General features: G+C 45.7%; 1 protein-coding gene across 3 annotated transcripts in view; it reads right to left on the bottom strand.

Annotated features, from left to right (window-relative positions):
- Nucleotides 1–516: 516 nt before the first annotated feature.
- Nucleotides 517–20,654, bottom strand: part of LOC307245276 (rho GTPase-activating protein 23-like) — a 47,602-nt gene continuing 27,464 nt past the window's right edge. Inside the window, exons 2-24 of one of the 3 annotated variants that reach the window (XM_080020755.1) lie at nucleotides 16,736–16,930; nucleotides 15,474–15,504; nucleotides 14,973–15,065; nucleotides 13,676–13,754; nucleotides 13,506–13,566; nucleotides 11,520–12,924; nucleotides 10,994–11,158; nucleotides 10,045–10,153; nucleotides 9,750–9,789; nucleotides 9,516–9,653; nucleotides 9,000–9,308; nucleotides 8,726–8,787; nucleotides 8,453–8,559; nucleotides 8,167–8,279; nucleotides 7,363–7,515; nucleotides 7,155–7,233; nucleotides 6,967–7,040; nucleotides 6,557–6,646; nucleotides 6,290–6,415; nucleotides 5,961–6,005; nucleotides 5,761–5,854; nucleotides 3,714–3,745; nucleotides 517–2,922 (exon numbers count right to left, since the gene is read on the bottom strand). In XM_080020755.1, the coding sequence (XP_079876881.1) occupies nucleotides 1,996–2,922; nucleotides 3,714–3,745; nucleotides 5,761–5,854; nucleotides 5,961–6,005; nucleotides 6,290–6,415; nucleotides 6,557–6,646; nucleotides 6,967–7,040; nucleotides 7,155–7,233; nucleotides 7,363–7,515; nucleotides 8,167–8,279; nucleotides 8,453–8,559; nucleotides 8,726–8,787; nucleotides 9,000–9,308; nucleotides 9,516–9,653; nucleotides 9,750–9,789; nucleotides 10,045–10,153; nucleotides 10,994–11,158; nucleotides 11,520–12,924; nucleotides 13,506–13,566; nucleotides 13,676–13,754; nucleotides 14,973–15,065; nucleotides 15,474–15,504; nucleotides 16,736–16,930 (4,527 nt within the window). In that variant the 3' untranslated portion in view covers nucleotides 517–1,995. The remainder of the gene's footprint in view (nucleotides 2,923–3,713; nucleotides 3,746–5,760; nucleotides 5,855–5,960; nucleotides 6,006–6,289; nucleotides 6,416–6,556; nucleotides 6,647–6,966; nucleotides 7,041–7,154; nucleotides 7,234–7,362; nucleotides 7,516–8,166; nucleotides 8,280–8,452; nucleotides 8,560–8,725; nucleotides 8,788–8,999; nucleotides 9,309–9,515; nucleotides 9,654–9,749; nucleotides 9,790–10,044; nucleotides 10,154–10,993; nucleotides 11,159–11,519; nucleotides 12,925–13,505; nucleotides 13,567–13,675; nucleotides 13,755–14,972; nucleotides 15,066–15,473; nucleotides 15,505–16,735; nucleotides 16,931–20,654) is intronic. The other 2 variants (XM_080020756.1, XM_080020757.1) reach the window with 2 other exon arrangements.

Below are 20,654 nucleotides of genomic sequence, written 5' to 3'. Positions count from 1 at the left end.
CTTAACAAGGCTTTTTACAACTGTTACAAAATTGGTCCACGCACATCACCCACGTACATAAAGTACATGCACAAGGGTACAATGAGACTTGATCTAACTAAATATGAAAAAAAAAAAAGAAGACTGGTCGGTGGACTGTGGTTTGTTTTTCCTTTTCTTTTTCCAGAACCAGACTCTTGAACAACGGTTGAAACTAATCCACTCACGTAGGAAAGAAACGTATCCAGAAAGCTAATAGGGAGAAGAAGAAAAAAAAAAAAACAGGTAAGACATGAAAGTTTGGGATTTAGGAGTGTTTTGTTTGAGAACGGAGAGGTTGAAATCTCGTCGTCGTCGTCTTATCTCTGTAATACTGACGCAACATCAACGGGAGCTCTGGGATAACGCTTGAGCGCTTGTGTTTTGTTTTGGTTTCCTTGTTGAACAGCGGCCGTGTTGGGAATAATAAAGTGGCATTACTTGATATAGCTGCCTTTTGATGCTTGGCTCCTGCAGAACGAGGCTTACTGAAGTGTCACCCAAGGTCTCTCCTCGCTCCTACACACACACACACACACACACACACACACACACACACACACACAGGAAAGTACAATAGTCCTGTGCTAAATCCTGAAAGCTACATGTGACATTTCTTAGCTGTGGTAAAAATATGAACTTTGACTTTGCTATTAGTATTGGAATCCATCCTACCAAGCCCCGAATGAAACCGTTAACGCGACAAGACACAGTGAGACCCTTGAAAAAAAATGACACCTCAGCCCAGGAAGTGACGCGGCTTAGGTGTTTACAAACACCTGGGTGAAGGTTACGACGGTGGTGGAGACCGACTTCGCCTCTGGAAGTTAAAGGGGAGTACAACGAGTGTCTTTGGCGCCGCATTTGACCTGCGGAAGAGAGAGCTGAAGGATTGTTCCGGACACGCTGACGGGAGCTCGGGATTGGGCATCGTAGCGGAACGAACACACGGCAGACGCATTCGGCGACCCCGGGGACCGACGGCGCGGCGAGTTGTCCTGTCCGGCTTTACGGGGGGGGGTTGCATATTTATTTGATATGTGAGTGACTCCACGGAAAACAAAGCTTTACGCTACATCCCGTCCAGAGATGTAAAGTGTAAAGTTAAATTCTGTTTCGATCACTGGCGTTTCCTGCTCACACATTTTGAACAGGAAGAGAGGCCTTGCAGAGATTGGAGGAAAAAAAAAAAAAAAAAACCTAAAATGTCACCAACGCGGTTGATCCACTGCACTGAACAGCTGTCTCGTGCCAAACCCAGACTAGCACAGTATGGAATGTTTATTTCCTTTCGGGGATGATGTCGCGTCCTCTTATTTTGGCACAAGTTCAGTTACACACTAGAAGAGTTCTCCCAATCTCGTTTCATACTCGGGTGGTGGTGGAGGACGTGGGCGTTTTGTTAGAAACACGCAAAATATGTACAAAACCGCTTATAATGCCGACGGAAAAGCCGGAGAGCCGCTGAAGCCGGAGCAGAGCCGCTGTGTGGGTCCAGAGCAATACTATGAGGCTGCAAACACTGACGAACAAAGTCTTAATTGGCGACAGGATACGACACCGACGGCTCAGCTCTGGACTGTGTGTGAATCTTAAGTGGACAACATGGCTTCCTCTGAATTTCTCGTTCAGGTTCGTCACAAATCGTCACCGCTTTTAGCGTGGAAGGAGTTTCATTTGAGAACTGTGTTTGTGATGTAGAAAATGAGCGTGACCTGAATTTGACAGGAAGACCAGGGATATGTATATTATCTGCAGTGAGTAAAGGGCTTGCGACTACGGAAGTAAAGGGCTCAATTTCGCTAATGACCGCCATGCGAGCAATCGTTTTGCCAGAAGTGTCATATTTCGCATTTGGCCGTTTTTTCTATGAAACTCAACTGTACGCGTCTTCACTTGGTGACCTTGAAAGAGGCGTCGGATGTTGAATCCAGCTGCGTTTTGCGAGTCGCAGGACAGGGAAGCTTGAGCGCGGAGCTAAACAATGACGGTGTGGCGACGCAGCGCTCTCCGTTTGTCCCTCCCGTCCAGGGCTGATCTCCTGAGGGCGACGGTGGAGGAGGAGGAGGAGGAGGAGGGAGGGAAGGAGGTCGCCTCCTGGGCCAGCGGAGGAAGCTGGCTGGGCCGCGGTCGCTGCTGAAGCGGCAAAGGACCCGCGACAGATCCCTGTGGGACGACAAATGCTCTCGGTGCCCCTTCGATGACTCTGACTACCTCCACCTTCTCCCCTCTCCACCCTCGGACCCGCTCCTCCATCTTATCCATCTCCAGGTCCAGGTTCATGGACAAGGCCCTCACTCTCCCCCCCCTCGTCTTTCGGTAGCGGACAGGCACCTGCTGGTTGCGCTCGGGCTGCTGCGTGGCGTGCATGGCCGGGGTTTGGCGGAGCTCGGGCGGCCTGGTGGGAGGGAGCCAGGAGGGGAGCCCATGGTGCTGGGGCTGACTGCTCCCCAACGGGGGTCTTTGACAGCTTGCGCGGACACCAATGGGAAACTGCCGCTGTGAGTACAGGAAGCTGCTGGGACGAGGCTGGGGTGCGGGGGCGTAGGCGGGGGCGGTCCTCTTGTCTTCCTTCCGTCCGCCTCTTTGGACCAACTCTCCGTCAGCGCGGGGCTTCTCCTCCGTCGCCTCTCCGTCCACTGCGTTGTTCCTTTCTTCGTCCCGTTTCTCCTCTTTGGCAGGAGCGCCTTGCGGTTCGAGCCCATCCTTCGCCGCTTCCTCCGCCCCTCCGCCTTCTGTCCCGTAGTTGCTGGCTTTGACCGGCTCGTGCTCCGAGTCGTCGTCGCTGCTGCTGCCGGTGGGGTGGGTGCTGGGGCTTTTCTTGCGTTTCCTGGTCACGGCGGAAATGATCGACTTGGAGAGGAAGTCCCTGGCGGTCATCTCCTTCTTGGAGCCGGAAGAAAGCTGAAAGGCAGCGGCCAGTGGGTCAGTATCAGGCCATGACAGAACAGAGTGACGGTCAGAATAGACGCTTCTGAAAAAGGAGTGTCTCTCAGGCTATCAGAGAGGTACATTTTAGACCTTTTGCGGACACATTTTACAAAGTTACAAAAGATTGTCATGATCCTGCCCTGCCTTGATTCCCTGTCCCTCTCTAGCTCCCTCTGTCCCTCTCTAGCTCCCTCTGTCTGTCTGACTTCACCTCTGTGGGGAATGGGGGGGGGGGGGGGTACTGTCAAGATCCTGCCCTGCCTTGATTCCCTGTCTGTCTCTGGCAGGGCCCCGCAGACGTGACGCTAGACAGACAGAGGGAGCTAGAGGGAGACAGAGACAGATAGACCTTGAGCAAACAGAGGGAGCCAGAGACAGACAGGGAATCCAGGCAGGGCAGGATCATGACATAGATTCAATAAATCTTCATTGTTATTCAATAAAGTATTTCAGGTAAGTATGAAGGTAAGTAGTGCCAAATTGTTTTACAGGGCAGAGTCTAAGTGTTAGATAAAAATAGAGGAGGTTATGAACTAGATGCTACTAGTAGTTTAAACTACTTTCCTTAAGTTCAGATATCAAGGTAAGTGAAGGAACTTTAAATCGAACCAATACTTTTTTCAGCAGAACTTCTGACAGGTAAGTACATGGATTTCATTGGAGTTCTCTCTTCAAGTAACTATACAGTAGTATATCGTAGTATAAAGTGAGTTGGGTTGATCCAGAACAGGTATGAAGCTAAGTATCAAGTAGTTGTAGCTTACCTTGGACTTAACTGAATCGCTGGTGGTGGAATCTGTTTAAGGCAAAGGAGAGAACGAAGGAAGTGGGTGAGTGTTGTGTCACCAGTGGACCGAGGAGGGAATGATGGTTCTATTCAAACCAGTGGAATGCAGTGGGAATGTCTGGCTAGTCAAGGCACAGATGAAATGGAAAGGTAACTTTAAAGGGGAACACCAGCCATTATCACAGAACTATGACTTGTTCAACACTACTCATCAGTTATCTGGAGCATTTTTCATAGTGAGCAATGCAAGGGCAAATCAATAGCGTAATTGCAAAACGGTTGTTATGATTTGATGTTGTTTGAGTAGCATCAGGGCTTACGCTCAGCTTCCCTAAAGAGTTTTGAGATACTGCCATGGCCATGTCTTTGTGTCTCTGTATTTATTTTTGTTAAAAACAGCCGGATTAATACTTTTTTTAAATCAAAGGTACAATATGTAATCTCTGCTGCTCTCACTCAAAACCATAACAAAAGACGGGAGTTTGATGAAGTGGTGAAGTAGCGTGGGATCAAGGGAGTGGTCGTCTTCACCCGTACCTTTGCACTTTACAGGGGCAGCTTCTGCGACAGAACCCGCAGCAAAGGGTAATAAATAATGGTGCTCCATCAAACAATAGTAAGTAGAGTAATAGTAGAGCAATACAAACAATAGCACAGTACAGTAGCCAGTAGCTTCCTCGCTCTCCGACGTATCACCCGGTGTTCACCGTGTTGCCCCAGAACTTATAGCAAGTAGAGGGGGTAAAGGGGATATGACACTGACAGGCGACCTCTTGAAACAAACTGTTACCCATATTCAAATGAAGGATTTCTCTGGATTTGAAAATTGTTGGAAACATTTGGGATAACGTAAGTAACAACTCAACGAAATACATAACATCGGTCCAGTGGTTTTAATGCGGAAAAGTTACATATTGTACCTTTGAGGCGCAGTAATTAATAACAAAAAAAAAAACCTTATAAGAATGGCTCGTGGTTCCCTTTGTGTTGAAGTGAACAGAAAGTAAACGACATGTGGGTGGAAAACAAAGAGCAAGAAACCCAACAAAACCGATGAGTGAATGAATCCAAGTGCTTTAAAACACACATACACGCCCACGCACGCACACACACACACACACACACACACACACACACACACACACACACACACACACACACACACACACACACACACACACACACACACACACACACACACACACACACACACACACACACACACACACACAAGCAGGTAGACCTGGTCCTACCGAAGAGGTTGATCCACTGTCTCAGCTAGGGAAAAGGGGTGTAGAAAATGTCCGGAACAAGAAAGTGAGAAAAGGTTGGAAATGTCATACAGCAAAAATCGGAGTACCGAGAATCGCAAAGAGGAAAAGCAGAGGTCCGAGAAATACTGACTCCCCAAATGTCTTAAACATAATTGGGGGATCATTTACATGGGGTTCAGATTAGTTACTAGAATGATATTACTAAATAAATTGTCAGATACCAGTCGACAGAAACATGAAAGTGCGGTATATTAAAGTTGTTACTGCATCCGTCGCCAGAATTTTCCCCCCGAAAGTGGAAGAACTCAGTTCACGCATTTAGACTGTGTGATGCTATAACATATTTTTTTTAGGCCACCAACTGCATCTCGTCAGTGGTGGACAGAAACACACACCTCCGTACAGTGTGTGTATACGCTGTATCGCTACAAAGTCCATCACGCAACCTGCGCAGCTTGAGCTGCAGCCATGACCACCATCCTCCCCGGAGAAAAAGTGATTATCAAAGTGTTTTGTCCGATCCATTCCATCTACGTCCTGTTTGTGTACAAAGAAGACACGGACACAAAATCTCTTGTCATCAAACAATAAGAGCAATAAGGCACTGAATGACCAAAGCATTGCCGCGTACAGTATAATGCCCACGAGCACGGAAGAGCCAGAAGTGACAGAAGAGGATCTGGGTAAAGAAGGAGGTTAGCGTCAGGGAAGAGGGCCAGGTTCCCTGCAGAGCTCCTTCTCGAACCTCACCTGACGTCTCTCCCGGCATCCCCGTCCTTCCGATGTTCGACAGAAGATGGTCGATGTTGGGCACCGGCTGACTGTCACGCTTATCCTCCGGTGCCTTAAAACGAACCCGCACGTCAGCACACGTGAAAATATGAATAAAAAAGCGGATATTTTTGGTCTATTTTAACATCAAGAGTCACTGCTGTGGTTGTTGAGCGTACCTTGTCATCCTTATCCAGATCTCTATCACCAAAGAACCAGTCACACTGTGGGGCATACCAAACAAATAACATATTCATTTATGTGTTTAGTATATTAAATACTAGCTACAGGTTTGGGACTTCAAAAGGATGTCCTGAAATGACACCGATCAATTGTAGAAACAAGGGAAGTTTTGTAGCTTGAGGGATATATCAGGATAATATCACCTGATTCAAGAAAGTAAGCTAGAACTATCTGACCTCACTGCCAGATGTTTCAAGTTTTAAAATCAACACAGGGGTTAGGGACTAACTGTCAGATAGATGAGATTTGGGGTCCTGGTTCTTACGTGCAGGATGAGCGTTTCCACTATTTTGTAGCGGTCGGGCATGTGGGTGACCATGTCGGTCATGTTGTCCTCGGATGTCCTCACCAACGTGGGTCCGAACACCAGGGCCAAGTTTCTGGGCTCCATCTGCGGATCAACGTTCCTCAGCCTCAGTTAAAGCAAACTTTAGAAAATGTTGTTTCTTTTAAATGATCGATTTCTCAGTGATGCTTGGTTTGCAAAAAACAAAGGGGATCATTGGATCACTGAGAAACGGGGGATTCTCACCTTGTTCTTTTCAGCGTTATCGGCCACCTTCTTGAGGTGGCCGACCAGGAATTTGAGAGTGTGATGGTAGTAATCTGGGAGGTCATGGATCTGGGGGGAGTGAGGGAGAGGTAGAAGAGTGGTTTTGAAAATTTAAGCTTCGGTCGGGCTAAAGCAGCTCAGTAAGGAGTACGGTGCAGCGTAAGATTATGTACTCAAAGTTATCAAAGCTCAAGAAATGTAGAAAATGTATGGAATTTAGAATGAAATAAAGTATAAAAAATATATAATATATATATAATATATATATTGTTGTGGGGTTATTATTAGCCGTCCCCAGTACTGATAGTGTGTCCCTATTTAACACCTAATCGGTTGTCATCACACACAAACAGATGCATTTATTTATTTATCCTCCTTATTCAACTTACCAGTTTCTTCATGGTCTTCAACCGGTCCCCTGCGTTCTCGATGCGGTTGGCCTCGATGAAGTCATTATACTTGTCTGCATGGGTGTCAAAACGATTTGTCTTTCCTTATTTTCATTCAGACACACGCTGAGCTCTGGTGATAAACTTGGAACCCTTCCCTGAAGTAAATGAGTAAAGGAATAACTTACCGTCCGTGAAGAGAGGTTCAGGCAGTTTTCGGAAGAAAGACTTGAGCAGGCTGCTGATTACATTCAGGTCCTGCCATCTCTGTGGAGAGCGCGTGTTTACAATGATAAAGGATTGTCCTGTTTTCTTTAACGAATATAATATTACAATATCAATTATCAATTATGAATCAATATTATTATAATATTTTTATACATAAGAGCCTCTCACCTCCTCAGCGGTGTTGATGTCCATGCCCTTGTTCAGGTGCTCCTGCAGGTTTGACACCATGGCGTTATTCCCCGGGACCCGGTAGATTCCCGTGTACTCCAGACCAGTGGCCTCCACCAGGCCGCAGCACATCTCCACGATGAGGGGGACGAACTGCAGCGGGCGGGGGTGACCAGGAGGAGGGACGCAGGGTGATGGTCGGGGAGGCAAAGGGGAGTGGAACACAGGGTGGGAGAAGGAGAGGGAAAATCACTCCATTGATCCCCATGGGGACATTTTGTGTTTTGTAAGGCTCCACCATTTGCGTTGGGATGGGAATCAACCTTTTGATAAGGCCTGGGTTGAAAAATGGAAAACCTATCCTATAATTTATTTAAATTTGTTGTATAGTACTTTTACTAATACTTTATAACCACATGAAACAAAACAGTGCATAACATTTCTTACTCTATTCCCTAACGCTATTTATCTTTTCATTGTATAATTGAACTGCTAACTGCTAACAAATGGAGCTGTCTTAAATTGATGTTAAGATGTCAAGTCTTTATTAATCCCCGGTGGGATTCTGGATATTATTGGTTTTGATAAAAACTATTTTCACAATAATCCAACCTTTATCATCGATTCAATACACCCTGAACACAAAGGTTATTTTTACAATACCGTGACAAAATTGGAGAAAAATTATTAGACTACAGAGGAAATATTGTGGAATTAAAAATAATTATATCGGCTAACATATGACATTTTTTCAAGGAATGTTTTGTTTTGTCTAAATGTTGTATTCATACTGAAGAGTCCCACCTTGTTGTTGAGAGCAGGCTGGCAGTCCTCCAGTCTTACGCCAAAGGCCTTTGGACTCCCTGTCTTCTTGGCCTTCTTCATGATATTGATGCCCCACAATGCCTTGTTGTCATCTAAGCAAGCACAACCACAAGAAAAAAAAACAAAAACAAAAAGCTGTTAATTGTTAAGTCAAATGAGGTTTGCTATCCCGCCATTACACAGAGCAGATATATTTTGTTGTGGCCGCCTATTTTATTGCTGATGGGTGTTGCGTTTTCTTGTTGTAGGGTTTGTTGAGACCCACCGGTTTTGGAGGCACGGTTCATGGAGGCGTTGTCGGTCTTTGCCAGGAGGAAAGGGGGCATCATGCGGTGGGCCCTGGGAGAGGAGTCCGGCTTGTTGGCCGTCGGACTGCGCAAAATGAAAGAATACGAAAGTGATCAAAGATGAATTACATGGAATACCTTTTTTTACGGGCTCCCAATGAACAAGAGGTCCGAAGCAATCAAAACTTTATAGAAAAACACCATTTTTATAAAACGACCATTTTTCAGCAATAATATATACCATAACTCACCTTTGTTTTCTGTAGTCGTTCAACTTTTTATTGATGAGAGCTTGCCTTGAAAAACCCAGCTCCTGGAACCAATAGGAAGCAGACGTAAGTGGGCTGAAGTTTGAGTGCTTGGACGTGCATGTACGAGATTAATATTGTAATATTCTACTCAGGGATAGCACGATCACATCTTTCCTTTCCCGAAACCGACACTAAAATATTGAGTATCGGTCGATACCAATGCCAATCCGATATTCTTTCTCTTTCTTCTTTCTAAGAGGCACAGAAAACAAACCTCGTTGTCGGTCTTGCTGTTCTCCCTGATGACCCGTATCCAGGCCAGCATGTCGTCTCGGTCCTCGGCCTGCAGCAGGTACTCGCAGAAGTCCTGCGTGGTCAGCCTCAGCGTGTGCTTGCGTTTGGTCTCGCTGTAGGCGATGTCAATGAGGCAGCCCCGGATGCTGATGGGGGGGTGCTCGTCCTGGCTGGGCCCCGCCCCTGCCCCGTGCAGGACGGCCTCGCGCTTGTCCTTGTAGAGGAACAGCGAATGGGAACGCAGGACGGAGAAGACGCGCTTCCACGGCCGCATGCCACCGCCTACTTTCTGTGTTTACATAAGTGAGACAGATAGAACAAAGACAAAGATTGAATACTCTGACGTTTAATGAAGTTATATTATATTATAGTATAATATATTATATTAGATTATATTAGATTAGATTTGATTCGATTCAACTAATTGCCATTGCACAGAGTACAAGTACTGAGGCAACGAAATGCATGGAGAATATCAGTCGATTGAGCCTGTTACCTTGCCCTTCTCTGTAAGGATCTGTTTGTAGTGGAGCCAGCCCTCCTTGCGTACATCACTGAAGGTGATGGTTCCCAGTTCGGAGGTGGAGTGACGCTTGGACCGGGCCTCCTCTTGAGCGCGCAAGGTCTCCAGAGACTACGACACGGGAAGGATCGGTAACAGTTCGGGTTACTGAAAACTGAGAGAAAGAAAATAAAACAACGTACAAAAAGTGCTTTCGAGAGAACTCACTCCATCTGTGAAAAAGCTCTTGACCCTTTTTGGCAGTCTCCTGTGAAACAGAGAGCAGATGCATGGATGGAGTATTTGTCACTTTTTAACATCCATTTCTGGCAACACAAAAGCTGTACACTGGAATAAGTTGCAATTTCAGATAAATTCATACAAAATAAATCAAGCTTTCACTCTTTATCTAAGGAAAAAATACAATTTAGGGACCAGCGACTAAAACAAATGTGAAATATCCCACATCATGTTTACTACATGATGTCCTTTAGTTTACTACATTATTGATGACCAAACTTACGAGAAGACACGCCCCTCTTCCCTAAAGGTGTTCAAGCCCTCGTCACATGACTTGGAGCGCTCCGTTGTGATGGCCAGTAAGTAGGAAGAGCGGCGGCCCTTGATACTGCCTGAAGGAACCCATAGCAAGTCCCAAAACATAGAGAGTAGTTAAGTACACAGAAAGTCACAGGGAATTACACCTTGATAGTAAAATTCATGACGGGCTTCATGCAAGTACATTTTCACATTCTTATCTTTACTTTAGTGCACAAGTTTGCCGCGAGGCTCAGCAAAATGTCATAATTAAGAAATCTGTTGTGAATTACTCACGTAAACATGACAAATTATTAATTCCTTGTTAGTCAACAAGGGAACATTCTTGTGGATTAGCATAATTGACACCTATTTGTGCAGAACTCATTCATAAAATGCCATCCGAAAGCAAAAGGAACATTTCTTCTTTTTTGATTTGTAAAATTTTGTTCACGCTTAAGAGAAAAATTGTAAACCCAGAAAGTTGTCTTTAATGGCTTGTAGGAGCCATTTAAGAAACAATCTGTTTGTGCGACTGGTTCCTGCATGAGGCACAATGTAAGCAAGTTTGGGAAACGAGGGAGAGCAATTACAGAAGTTGGACAGAAAATAAGGAGATCCATGACATTGTGCAAGATTTTCTCAGTCAATATAATATAATACTGTATAAGATAAGATAAGATAAGATAAGATAAAATTTGATAAGTTAAGATAAGATAAGATAAGATAAAATGAGATAAGATAAGATAAGATAAGATACTATAATATTATATAATCTTCAGGCAAAGCACAAGCATAGAATGTTTCACTGCAAACTGCAATCTTGGGGTGAGGGAAGGGGGTGTGTGCCTGTGTGGGTGGGTGGGTGGTGGGTGGGTGGGGGGTGGGTGGGGGGTGGAGGGGGTCAGCCGAGGAAGGGTAAAAGTCACACTCACTGCAGTCCCGAGAACGGAGACGAACAAAAGGGGAGGACAGGGTGGGGGAGACAGTGGCGGAGGTGTGGACAGCCGTGGAGACAGTTGGGGGTTCGGAGGTGGACACCACGGAGCAGGCCGGCACGAGGCAGGCCTGCAGGTCCACACTGGGGCTGGTCGGTTCATCTGGCAGATCAGCGGGAAGGGGGTTGTGGACAGTGGGGTGACAGGGGAGGTGTTAAAACTTTGACGAGACGGGGGAGCTTCTCCTTCAGATTACAAACACTACACATACACAGTGAAACACAGATCAGTCCCTCCGGGAAATCAAACATTTTTTGTGGCAAAAAAAAAAAAAAATCACAAAAACAACCGAGGAGAAATCCTGGAGGGAATGATAGACTCTGTCATACTGCATGTGACATTCATCAACACAATGTTAAACACAAGATGCAAGAGTGAACGGAAGTGTAGGAGTACCAAACACTGCGAAGACCATAACGAGGACGGCCGGTAAAGGAAGGACGCTAAAGATAGGAACACCAACCTATGAAAGGTATGGAGGACAGGGAGTCTAGTGTGTGCTGTGCCAGGCTACCGTTGGCCCTGCGGGTGACGCTGGCTGCCCCAGGGACAGAAGAGGGCGGCGCGCCAGGAGGCTCGGAGGACTCCACGGGTGCGGTGTAGCTGGTGTGCCGGAGAGCATGGCCCGAGGTTCGGCGTCCCGACGGCGGTTTCTGCCTCAAGACCACCTCTTGGCTCATGGCCAGAGGGGAGATGGCCTCTCTCTCCTCTTCTGATGTGAGCAGGGCAGGGGTGGACTGTGGCCGGGGGACCGTCCCCACCTCGTCTGATGGGCCACTTTTGCTGCAGGTGTTCCAGTTAAGGTGGGGGCCGGTATAGTTGGACTCCCTGAAGGAATGGGCCTGCTGCAGGAGGTGCCCGGCCTTGCGGCAGAACGAGGGGCTGTAGCTTTTGTAGCCCACCAGCTCTTCCTCTTTGACCGTCCTGGTTTGGGGCTCTGCCACCTGCCTACCACTAGGGGGAGCCGCCGAGGAGGTTGTTACGGGAGGCGCTGCCGCAATTTGGAATTGCTGGCACCCAGCGGGTTTCAGATCTTTTTGTTCTTTTTGGGAGCTTTGGGAGTTCGAGCAGGAGGTTTGTTTGACGTGCGGGGAGACCATCGCGGAGGCTTGTGCGAGCGTTTCTCTCGAGCGGCCGTAGCTGTGTTCGTACTCTGCGTAGGCCGCCAGAAGGCTCTCGGAGCACGACTTGCTCCCCGGCCCCGACACGTCCCCCCATCCCCCTAGCCAATAGGAATCATGGGATACGGTAGCTGCCTGGTGGTGGAACAGGAGAGACTCTTGCCTCCGTTGCTCGGTGGAGGGTTCCGAACCCGCCACGGTTCCGGGGCTTAGGGCTAAGCCGAGCCCGAGCTCCCCCAGGCGGTCCTGAGATATGCTGCGGTGGCGGGGGGCCATGCGCTCAGCAGCCTCCGCCTGGCTGTAGTACCAGTCCGACAGCGCCTGGTGGCATAGGGCCTCGGCGTGGATGCGGGAGGAAGCCGGAAGGCTGCTCTTCCTCGGGGGGGGCAGCGTTGCCGAGGCGATGGCGGCGTTGTGGTTGGCAAAGTGGAAGTCCAGTGCATTGATGGTGGAAGAAGAGCGTCCACGCTGCCGCCCTGATGAACCCAATTGGCCGCCGGCATCCTTGGGCCCCCCGGTCCAGCCGGAGGTGGGAGGAGCAGCGGCGGTTGTGTGGTTGTCTAGCGGCGGGGCGTGGAGGCCGGGACTGGGCCGGCAATGCCAGTTGTCCAGGGGGCCGTGGTGGTTGTGGCCGGTCTGCGGGGCGGGCGTGGAGAAGGCGTAGCTGAGTGGAGGAGGCTCAGGGAGATTTTGTGCCCCCCCTGTGTATGGCTCATTGCCTCTCAGGTAGGCATCCTGGGAGTACGCCTGATGGAAGGACAACATAATGTAAAACGAGGGGAAAAAAAACAGGGTTACTTTGGAAAAAGATGGTTAAGCGATAGAAGGGAATCCTTCGCAGAAGGTGCATGCCGCCATATTTCTACGGTTTGAGCTAAACGTGAAATATTCATGTTTTGTAAAGTGTAACAAACAAAAACACCATATTGTGCATATACTGTATAGGCCGAAACATACTTGTCTTTGAGTTGAACATAGACGGCAGAGGTTCGCAGAGAGGCTAATGTGCAAACTTCAAAATGTAACAGTGTGTAACATTTCTGGGGAAGCAAATAGTAGCCAGTAATGAACGATAATAGTAGTGAAGCAAACAGAAAGAATTTTCTGAAGAAGCTTAGAGGGAAAAGCTCAAACACCTTAATAAATCATCTTCTGTTACATTTTCAATCAACTTTGGTTTGGTAAACACTGTGAGCACTATGTGCAAGTGTCTATTGTAACTTGTAACTAATGTTGTACTTGTAATAAGCCTTGATGAATGTATTTTCTAATTTTTATGATGTCGAAAAAGGGAAAGGAGAGGGAAAAAGAAGAAAATGAATACTCACACTTACCAACTGCAACACATCCTCATCTTTTGGCATAATGGAGAGTTCCAGAATGTTTTCACTGCATGTAGAAGTATTAAAAACAGTTCTTACTGACTAAATTGTGGAGTACAAGATAAGACGTAGAAGTTTTGAGGAATACATTTGATTAATAAATAAAAGTTTCCCACCTGTTTTGGATGAGCGCAATCACCTGAGAGTAGGTTTTCCCGAGGACACTCTCCCCGTTGACTTTCACCAGCCTGTCCCCTGAGAACACACACATATTTATACAGGTCCGGAGAGGCTACTTGGGAGAAGGGAGAAAGATTCCCGGCGGTGGCGCTGATTGTTTGGCCGGTGACAAGGCAATTCATTTAATATCACGTTATAACGGATTGAACATTCATCCAGAACTCCAAAGGGAGAGCGGCTGATCGCTTCCCCAGAACGAGCTGCTGCTTCACGGACAGCGGCAGCGCTGAGAGACGGTGGCTGTTTCGATGGCGTATAGGGGACCATCTATGACTCCATTTTCGAAAATTCAATAACTTTTTTTGTCATATGAATGAGAAAACTCAAACTAAGTCTATATGCTTCTGAGATCGAATCAAAATGTTGCACAGCCTTTTAATTTCAAAATTAAAGTATTTTTTATTTACATTTACACAAGTTCCACAGCTTTCTTGTCATGAGAGCACTCAAACTAGGTCTATATAATTATAGGATCTAGTCTTTGTCCTCTGGTCTTTTGAGTTAAAAATAATGGTCTGGAACTTTTATTTTGAAATCAAAAGTCCGTGCAACGTGTAGTTTATGTCCTCGTATTATAACCTAGTGAGTGTTATTGAACTTGGAAATTTTTTAATTTCAATAGAAAAGTTTTTTATTTAGGTTTATTGACTCTTATTCATGATTAGCTCACTGAAGTGGGCTGGTGAGCAACATGAAACTCCCAGGCTGCAAATAAGTCCCACTCTGAATCTATATAACATCTATATATATATATATATATATACATACTGTATAAATATGTCCAAATATTCAAAAGATTGTCAGGGTGTCTGTAGGTATCAGAGGGTATAATTTTGTACTTTTTAAGACATTTTTAAGACAAATTTTAAATAATTTTAAGACTTATTTTTGGACAAATCATCTTTATCTTTTTCAATATAGTATTGAAGGTAAGCATAATTCTGTGGGCTTAGTTCAGGGCTGAAGTACTTTAAGTACAAAGATTATTCCTCCAAGCAAGTATAAAACAAAGCATATATATATATATATATATACAGTATTTAATTATATTTAAAAAACAAAATTGTAGACATTGAGCCATTTGAAGGCCCTTTTAACGACAGATAGAACCGTTTTGCATTACAGGACATAACCATGGGCCTTGTGGATTTGTAGACAGTGTGTCAATTTTATGGGGTACAAAAGGAGTTTTAGCACAGGCTCATGTTTGTGTGTTTGTTGTGTGTGTCCTACCAGTACACAGTCCAGCTTGTTGGGCAGGGCCATTATCTCTAACACTCTTCACAAAAATTGTGTCCATTGGCTCCAAACGAGGCCGCTGACAACCTGCAGGGGCACACAGTGCGTAAGTGCATATACAGAATAGAATGGAATAGAATAGAATAGAATAATTACTATAATAACTATAGGATTTTTTTTTTTTTTTTTTTTTTTTTTTTTTTAAACACACTGGTGATTTAACTTTTTTTTTTATTGTGAAACTAAAACAGCAAGGAACCAACTTGCAACCAACTTGGAACCAACAGCAAGCAACCATACAGTTCCTTTATGTAAAATACTACTGTCCAACCATAGAGAATATAATACAATTGCATAGAATAGAATAGAATCAGCCTTAATGGAGGAATACGTTCACCAACTTGATTAATTATGCATCTGATCTGAAAAACACATTGTCAAAGATGACTCGAGTGATCATTTTATATATACACTGTATATATACAAGAAATTCACCTTTTCCAGTTGTGTTTCCATTCTCTTCATCCTGTACAAGAGACACAGTGCAGTCAGTTATGGAAGAGACCATCGAAGAGCCAAACAGGACCACAGGGTGGCACTGCTTGGAAGAGATTGTACCTACAGTACATCACTATCTCTTTGACGTTCACTTCCTACTCTCCTCCTTCCATCACCTCTCCCTGTCCTTCTCCTTTTGAACACAAATAAACATGCATCCACTCATGCATGTACAGAGCCGCAGGTGCACCCATGCAAGCTAAAACCCTGCCCATGCTTTACTTCCTTTTCAGTAATTAAAATAGGGGAAGCTACACTAAAACAGAAACAACAAAAAACCTTAACATGTCTAACACACACACACACACACACACACACACACACACACACACACACACACACACACACACACACACACACACACACACACACACGCACACAAAACATATATTTCTCTCCGCTCTCCAGTTGTTTGAGTGGCCCCAGCTGACGGTGCATTTTGGGTGTTGCTGGCTTGGCTAACTGACTGTCTGACTGCCTGACCGTTGGGCTGGCTGACTGGCCAGGACGGGCTTTGAGGCTTCGCTGAGCTAGCTAATTCCTGCCCAGACCAGACAAAAGGGCTGGGCTTTAGGACACACAGGGCGGAGGGCTACTGTACTGCTCCACCGCACCAGGCCACAACAGCAGCATGAAAACAATTAAACACTGCAATACCCAGAAGTCTTTGCAACCGCAATGTCTCAGGGAAGGGAAGGAGAATTTTTATGGTCTTCTGGCACCAGTGGCTGGTAATTCCCCAGATTCACGAGAGCCACGTTCACGGTTTGACTAGCTTGCCTGGTCTTTTAAAAAATGGCCTTCACAATTACTTGCTCCTCTTCCCACCAGTACTCAAGCATCTTAGTGGTGTGGTTCCTGGATCTAATTTAGATTTTCCTGAACCTTTCAGGCGTTAACAGCTTTGACCCCATAGTAGAAGAGCTTGTCAGATCATTTGTGTTCGAGTAATCATTGAAAGACCATATCCCACTGTGTCTATGTGACAAGTTCTTGCCAAAAGCAAATGCACCATTGGGAAGAAACAATGTGGATTTCCCTTAATATTGAGTTTCTAAAATAAGCCTAATTGTCTTTTGGTAATGTTTATAGTTTGCCCTACTTAGACCTATGGAGAGCTAGAATTCAAGTGAACTATTTAGCATCTAGTTGATAAAAGCTATACAGTAGTTGCATTCTACCAAGCGGCCCAGTTGTACCTTGAGGTTGGTATGGAAGGAGGACTCTGGGGGGTAGACGATGAAGTGGCGCAGGGTGAATCCGAATCCCTGCGAGTTCTTGTGGAGGAGCACGGTCCGCGGGCCCTGCCACGACAAGCCTTCCACATCGCCCGACGACAGCGGCCGGCGTCTATTTTCATTGGAGGACACCATTCCATCCCTGTGCCCTTTAGCCTGCCACAGAGGAGGATTAGGAAAGTGCTCGGGTCAATACTTAAAACGCAAAACTTGACTTGACTAAAATGTTTGGAATGGCAAGAGAATGACATTGGAAATTGCAAGTCGGTAGTTCGTAGCATCACTGTTTAATTGTGCCGGGGCATGCGATCAACTTTTACAGACGCACATGTGTGCAAGAGATTGGGGTGTTGCAGTCTGAGAGGACGTGTCTCAAATCCCGACGTGGGCAGAATTCCTGGACCTCACCCATAATCACATTTATCACCTCCAGCCAACAATGGCAGAGTTTAAAATATATACTTATCCGGCTATTAATAACAGCCGTGGAACAACAAGACCTTATCAGGCCTCATAAACACACACCTGGAAAATAGTATGAACAATAGGCATTCAAGAGCACCCACAGCTTCACAAGAAGCACGGCAAAAACATTGATTCATCTCTTTTTTTTTTTTTTTTTTTTTGCGGCAAAACCGGAAAGCAAGTTGTCAAGGCTGGCATCACACATAGACACAACCTAAAGTGATACTCTAACGAGCCTAAGTGCATAGGTCCTAGATTCTGATATAAATATTCACAATTTCATCATAGCTGTATCTCAAACGTGCAAGTCTTAAGACATATTTTTATGGCCAACGCTGTATCCTTTCACGGCTGCGAGCACATGGAAACATACCGACGTCCTACATAACCACACACACCAAGCCCTGCTGAGCAAGTTGGTGACCTGGCCCAAACCCTTATTCAACAACAGGAAGCTTGTGCCTTGAGACAGGACGCGAATCGCAGAGCTTGGTGCAGGCGATGATTTGGGGGAAACCTACGCCTCTAAGAATAGTTTCAGCAACATGGAGGGGACACACACACACACACACACACACACACACTTTCCATTGAGGAAAGCCAATTTGTCTAGCAGGAGTTAATCAGAGGTTCAATTCTTGTAGAGGTTGTTGCATTGGAAGCAAGAAAAAAAAAAAAAAAGGAAACTGTTTTGAGACAAGAAATCATCTTAATTTGTAGACACTACCGCTCACACAAACACACCGCGTGAGTTTGCGCCGTGTTTCATCGTGAATTGTGGCCTGGCGAATGCGACTTTCTCTCATCTTTCGTTAAATATTGTCGCGTTAAGCACATTGGCTGCACGGGCGCAACTGAGAAAACCGTGACCCTCAATGAAAGACAAAACAAAGGCTGGATGTTGTGTTGCTGGCCAGAGGATATTATCGCAGGCATGGATTCAGGAACGCGGCGAAAATAACTTCCTGCCCGCTAATACATTTCTACTGTATGTGACTGATCTGTGAGTGAATTGTGCTAGGGAGCTGCATACATACAAGCCAGATCTTACATAAACATGGGACATGCACACGGGGGCAAACCCCTTCTGCAAGAGTGTGGAAGGTGAGAGCGAGAAACATAACCAAAGTCACTAGAACCTGTTCACATGGACGCCATCCTGGTCACACTCCAATACTTATACCAATGCACCCTTCAGTGCCCCACAGTGACATTACAACATTCAAGACGAGCGCCCAACAGAAAAGCAAGATTGGTGGATTTTCTTGATGTGAACACAGAGGTGTGTGTAACGCCATCTTTCACTTTGCTTCCAATCATAAACAGATTGAACGCTCTGTCTCCGATGTAAGATGTCTGGCAAAACTCCCCGCCGTCGTCAATTTTTGGACATATTTTCACACACGAGTGTCTGTGGGTTTTGCCGATGCACACACACACATGCACAGCCACACACACGCACGCGCACAACACGCACGCACACGCACACGCACACACACACAAACGCAACGCCCCACCTCCCCACTCATATAACTAGTGTGAAATGCCAACTATGCCAGTGTCTATTTTACACTATGCCTTAAATTCTGGCAGCTCTATATACGTCTCAGCCATGTCCCCATTGCCCGGCAATAAGATTAGTGACCCGTAACCAATAACACATACAGTAAGGCAAGGCATAAAAACAGGCAAACTTCGGGTTTCCATTGGAGCTGGGGCAGCATCGTTTGAAAACAGCAAAAAACATTATCACTTAATAGTATTCACTTCTACATAAGTAAGATTGTTCTTCAGTTAATTATGATTGACGCATACCGCACTGATGGCTTACGGGAATAGCTCTTTACACATTGTTGGCTAAGGGTGGCCATGACAAGCAACGAGCCAACACAGTGAAGATTAAACTGCAACTGCAGCACAAGAGGGGCGGACAAGTCACCAAAGGCACCGGCACGATGGATATAAATATTAGCTAGTTAGTCTATTTTTCGAGCTGCTTGGCACCTTACCGAGCGGGAAAAATGACCTCCCATCATGTTCTAAAACTATATTGACTGTTGAACAAAAGCATCTGGGGAACTTTGGGATTCCCTAGCCACTGTAACTAATAGGATGAAAATGTTTGTTTCTCTACTGAGAAGGAAACATGGCACTGTATTTTAACTGCCTATGTATGTCTGTGCATTTTGATGAAGGCAGGATTTATTCTTTCTTTTTGGATTTTTATGCTGATACTAAGTATAGTAACTCAAATCCAAGAGGGTTGGAAAAAAAAAAACTGCCAACAGAACAGTAACTTACTTACAACCAAGCACACCCTATAGGAAATTCAGATTATTTTGAATCATATCTAATGTGTTTAGGGGTCTCACTTTTTTTTTTCCATAAATCATCTGATGAGAGCATCCTGCCGATTTAATTTTCCCTCCGTTTGTCAACAGTCGCCCTCAGCACGCCATTACATAACACTGACTGTGGGCAAAGAGGCACACACACGCGCACCCGCCCGCCCGCACGCACGCACACACGCGCACAAACACACAAACACATTCTTAAACATGCCGATGAAGCTGAACCCAGGGTAGTCTGAAGCACATACTGTAGATGCACCTAAACCACATATTTGCAAATCTCCTGCATTCACACAGACAGACTTTAATGAATCGAATACAATGCATTCAGTTGTCTTCTAACTGTAGACCTCAGACGATTTCGATTTAAGATGCTGTGAAACACTGCGACCAGGCTTAAATCGTATATCCTATCGCTGAAAACATAGCTACTGTATGTGTGTTTTGCCAAATCTCCGATTCTAATTTAATGGATCTGGAGTGTCGGAGGCCTCGGGTAATGGAGTTTACTCTAATAAAACTAATGTTTTTCATGTGAAAGCAATGAAATGTAAAAAGACAGTAGCATCACCCACACAGCCAAAAGCAACAATTGACTCATTGTGAATATGTGGGACACAGCGCTATCAAAACCCGATGATGCGTGCTTGTTTTTTTTTAGAAACTGTTATTTTTATCCAAAGTGCTTTTATTTATTTAATAATTACCACAACACACGATTTGAGTTCGAGCAGTGGAAAAAAAAGGCAGAGGCGGTGTCCACTGTCCGGCGCTGACTTTCTTTCCTCCCTCACCTACACTGATGGAGGCGGACGAGGAAGGTTACAGCGAGGCGGCGGAGAAGCCATCCCAGAGGAACTACACCTGTCCACTGACATCAGATCAGCCAGAGAGCGACGCGGTGGGAGGAGAAGACCCTCGAGACCTGACAGCAGCGGTTGTTTTTAGAGCAGTATTGCTAGGACGTACAATGAATGGGGCTGTGCTCAAAAACCGACATTGCGATATATCGTGACAGACTCCTTGCTGCTGCAATTGCAATACATAAGGCCTGAGGGCCTTAA

Source organism: Zeus faber (genome assembly GCF_960531495.2).
Source record: "Zeus faber genome assembly, chromosome: 20".
NCBI classification, from domain to species: domain Eukaryota; kingdom Metazoa; phylum Chordata; class Actinopteri; order Zeiformes; family Zeidae; genus Zeus; species Zeus faber.
This window is presented reverse-complemented; position numbering and strand designations above follow the sequence as displayed.